Source organism: Lynx rufus, unplaced genomic scaffold (genome assembly GCF_022079265.1).
Source record: "Lynx rufus isolate CCGP_SWC_20201006 ecotype Redwood Valley unplaced genomic scaffold, mLynRuf1.p SCAF_52, whole genome shotgun sequence".
NCBI classification, from domain to species: Eukaryota; Metazoa; Chordata; class Mammalia; order Carnivora; family Felidae; genus Lynx; species Lynx rufus.
Window position 1 is genome coordinate 765,658 of NW_025814870.1, and position 740 is coordinate 766,397.

The window sequence follows — 740 nt, forward strand, 5'->3', positions numbered from 1 at the left end:
ATGCCTATGAGGAGGAGCCGTCGAGGGTCGTCCAGTGGCCAGAGCCGGGTCCGCTCCCGCACTGCCCGAGCCGGGTTGACGTTCTCCGTGAGCCACGTGGAGCGCCTCCTGCGGGAGGGCCGCTACTCGCAGCGCCTGGGCGCGTCCGCCCCGATCTTCCTAGCGGCCGTCATCCAGTCCCTGACGGCCAAGGTCCTGGAGCTGGCCGGCATCGAGGCCCGGAACAGAGGCAGGAGGCTCATCACCCCGGATGTCGTGGACATGGTGGTCCACAGCCGCCCGCTGTTCAGCGCCTTCTTCCAGTCCACCATCATCTCCCAGGCGGTCCCGGGCTGGAACTAGCTGTCCCACGCGACGTGGGGCCCGGCGGGCGCCAGGCCTACTCACGGCCGGGGTGGGCCCCGGCCGGCCTGGTGCCTCAGGCAGTCGCTGAAAGCCAATAAAGTGTTTGGAGAAACCCGTGTGAGCGCTTCTGTCGCTGGTGTGTGGGGCGTGGTCGTGGGACGTCCCTCGTCGGGGGTGGGGGCGTGGGGCGGGGGTCGTGGTCGGGGAAGACCCAGCAGAGCAGCTTGTCTCGGGGATCATGCAGGCGGTGGCCCTGGGCGGGAGAGGCTGGCTCGGGTGGAGGCTTTGACGGGAGGGGTGACGAGTGACCGGGGCGGGGGGACCTGGCGAGCGAGAACCCTGCCAGGTTGGAATTGGGGTCACGCGGGACGGCGAGCTGGGTTTCGGGCCGGTTC

At 69.9% G+C, this 740-nt stretch overlaps 1 protein-coding gene across 1 annotated transcript; it reads left to right on the plus strand.

The window, feature by feature from the left end:
- Nucleotides 1-342, plus strand: LOC124527613 (histone H2A-Bbd type 2/3-like). The gene has a single exon (XM_047100710.1). The coding sequence runs from the start codon at nucleotides 1-3 to the stop codon at nucleotides 340-342; it is 342 nt and encodes a 113-aa protein (XP_046956666.1).
- Nucleotides 343-740: the final 398 nt, after the last annotated feature.

Coding starts and splice junctions, on each gene's coding strand:
- LOC124527613 (XM_047100710.1), top strand. CDS start 1: ATGCCTATGAGGAGGAGCCGTCGAGGGTCGTCCAGTGGCCAGAGCCGG.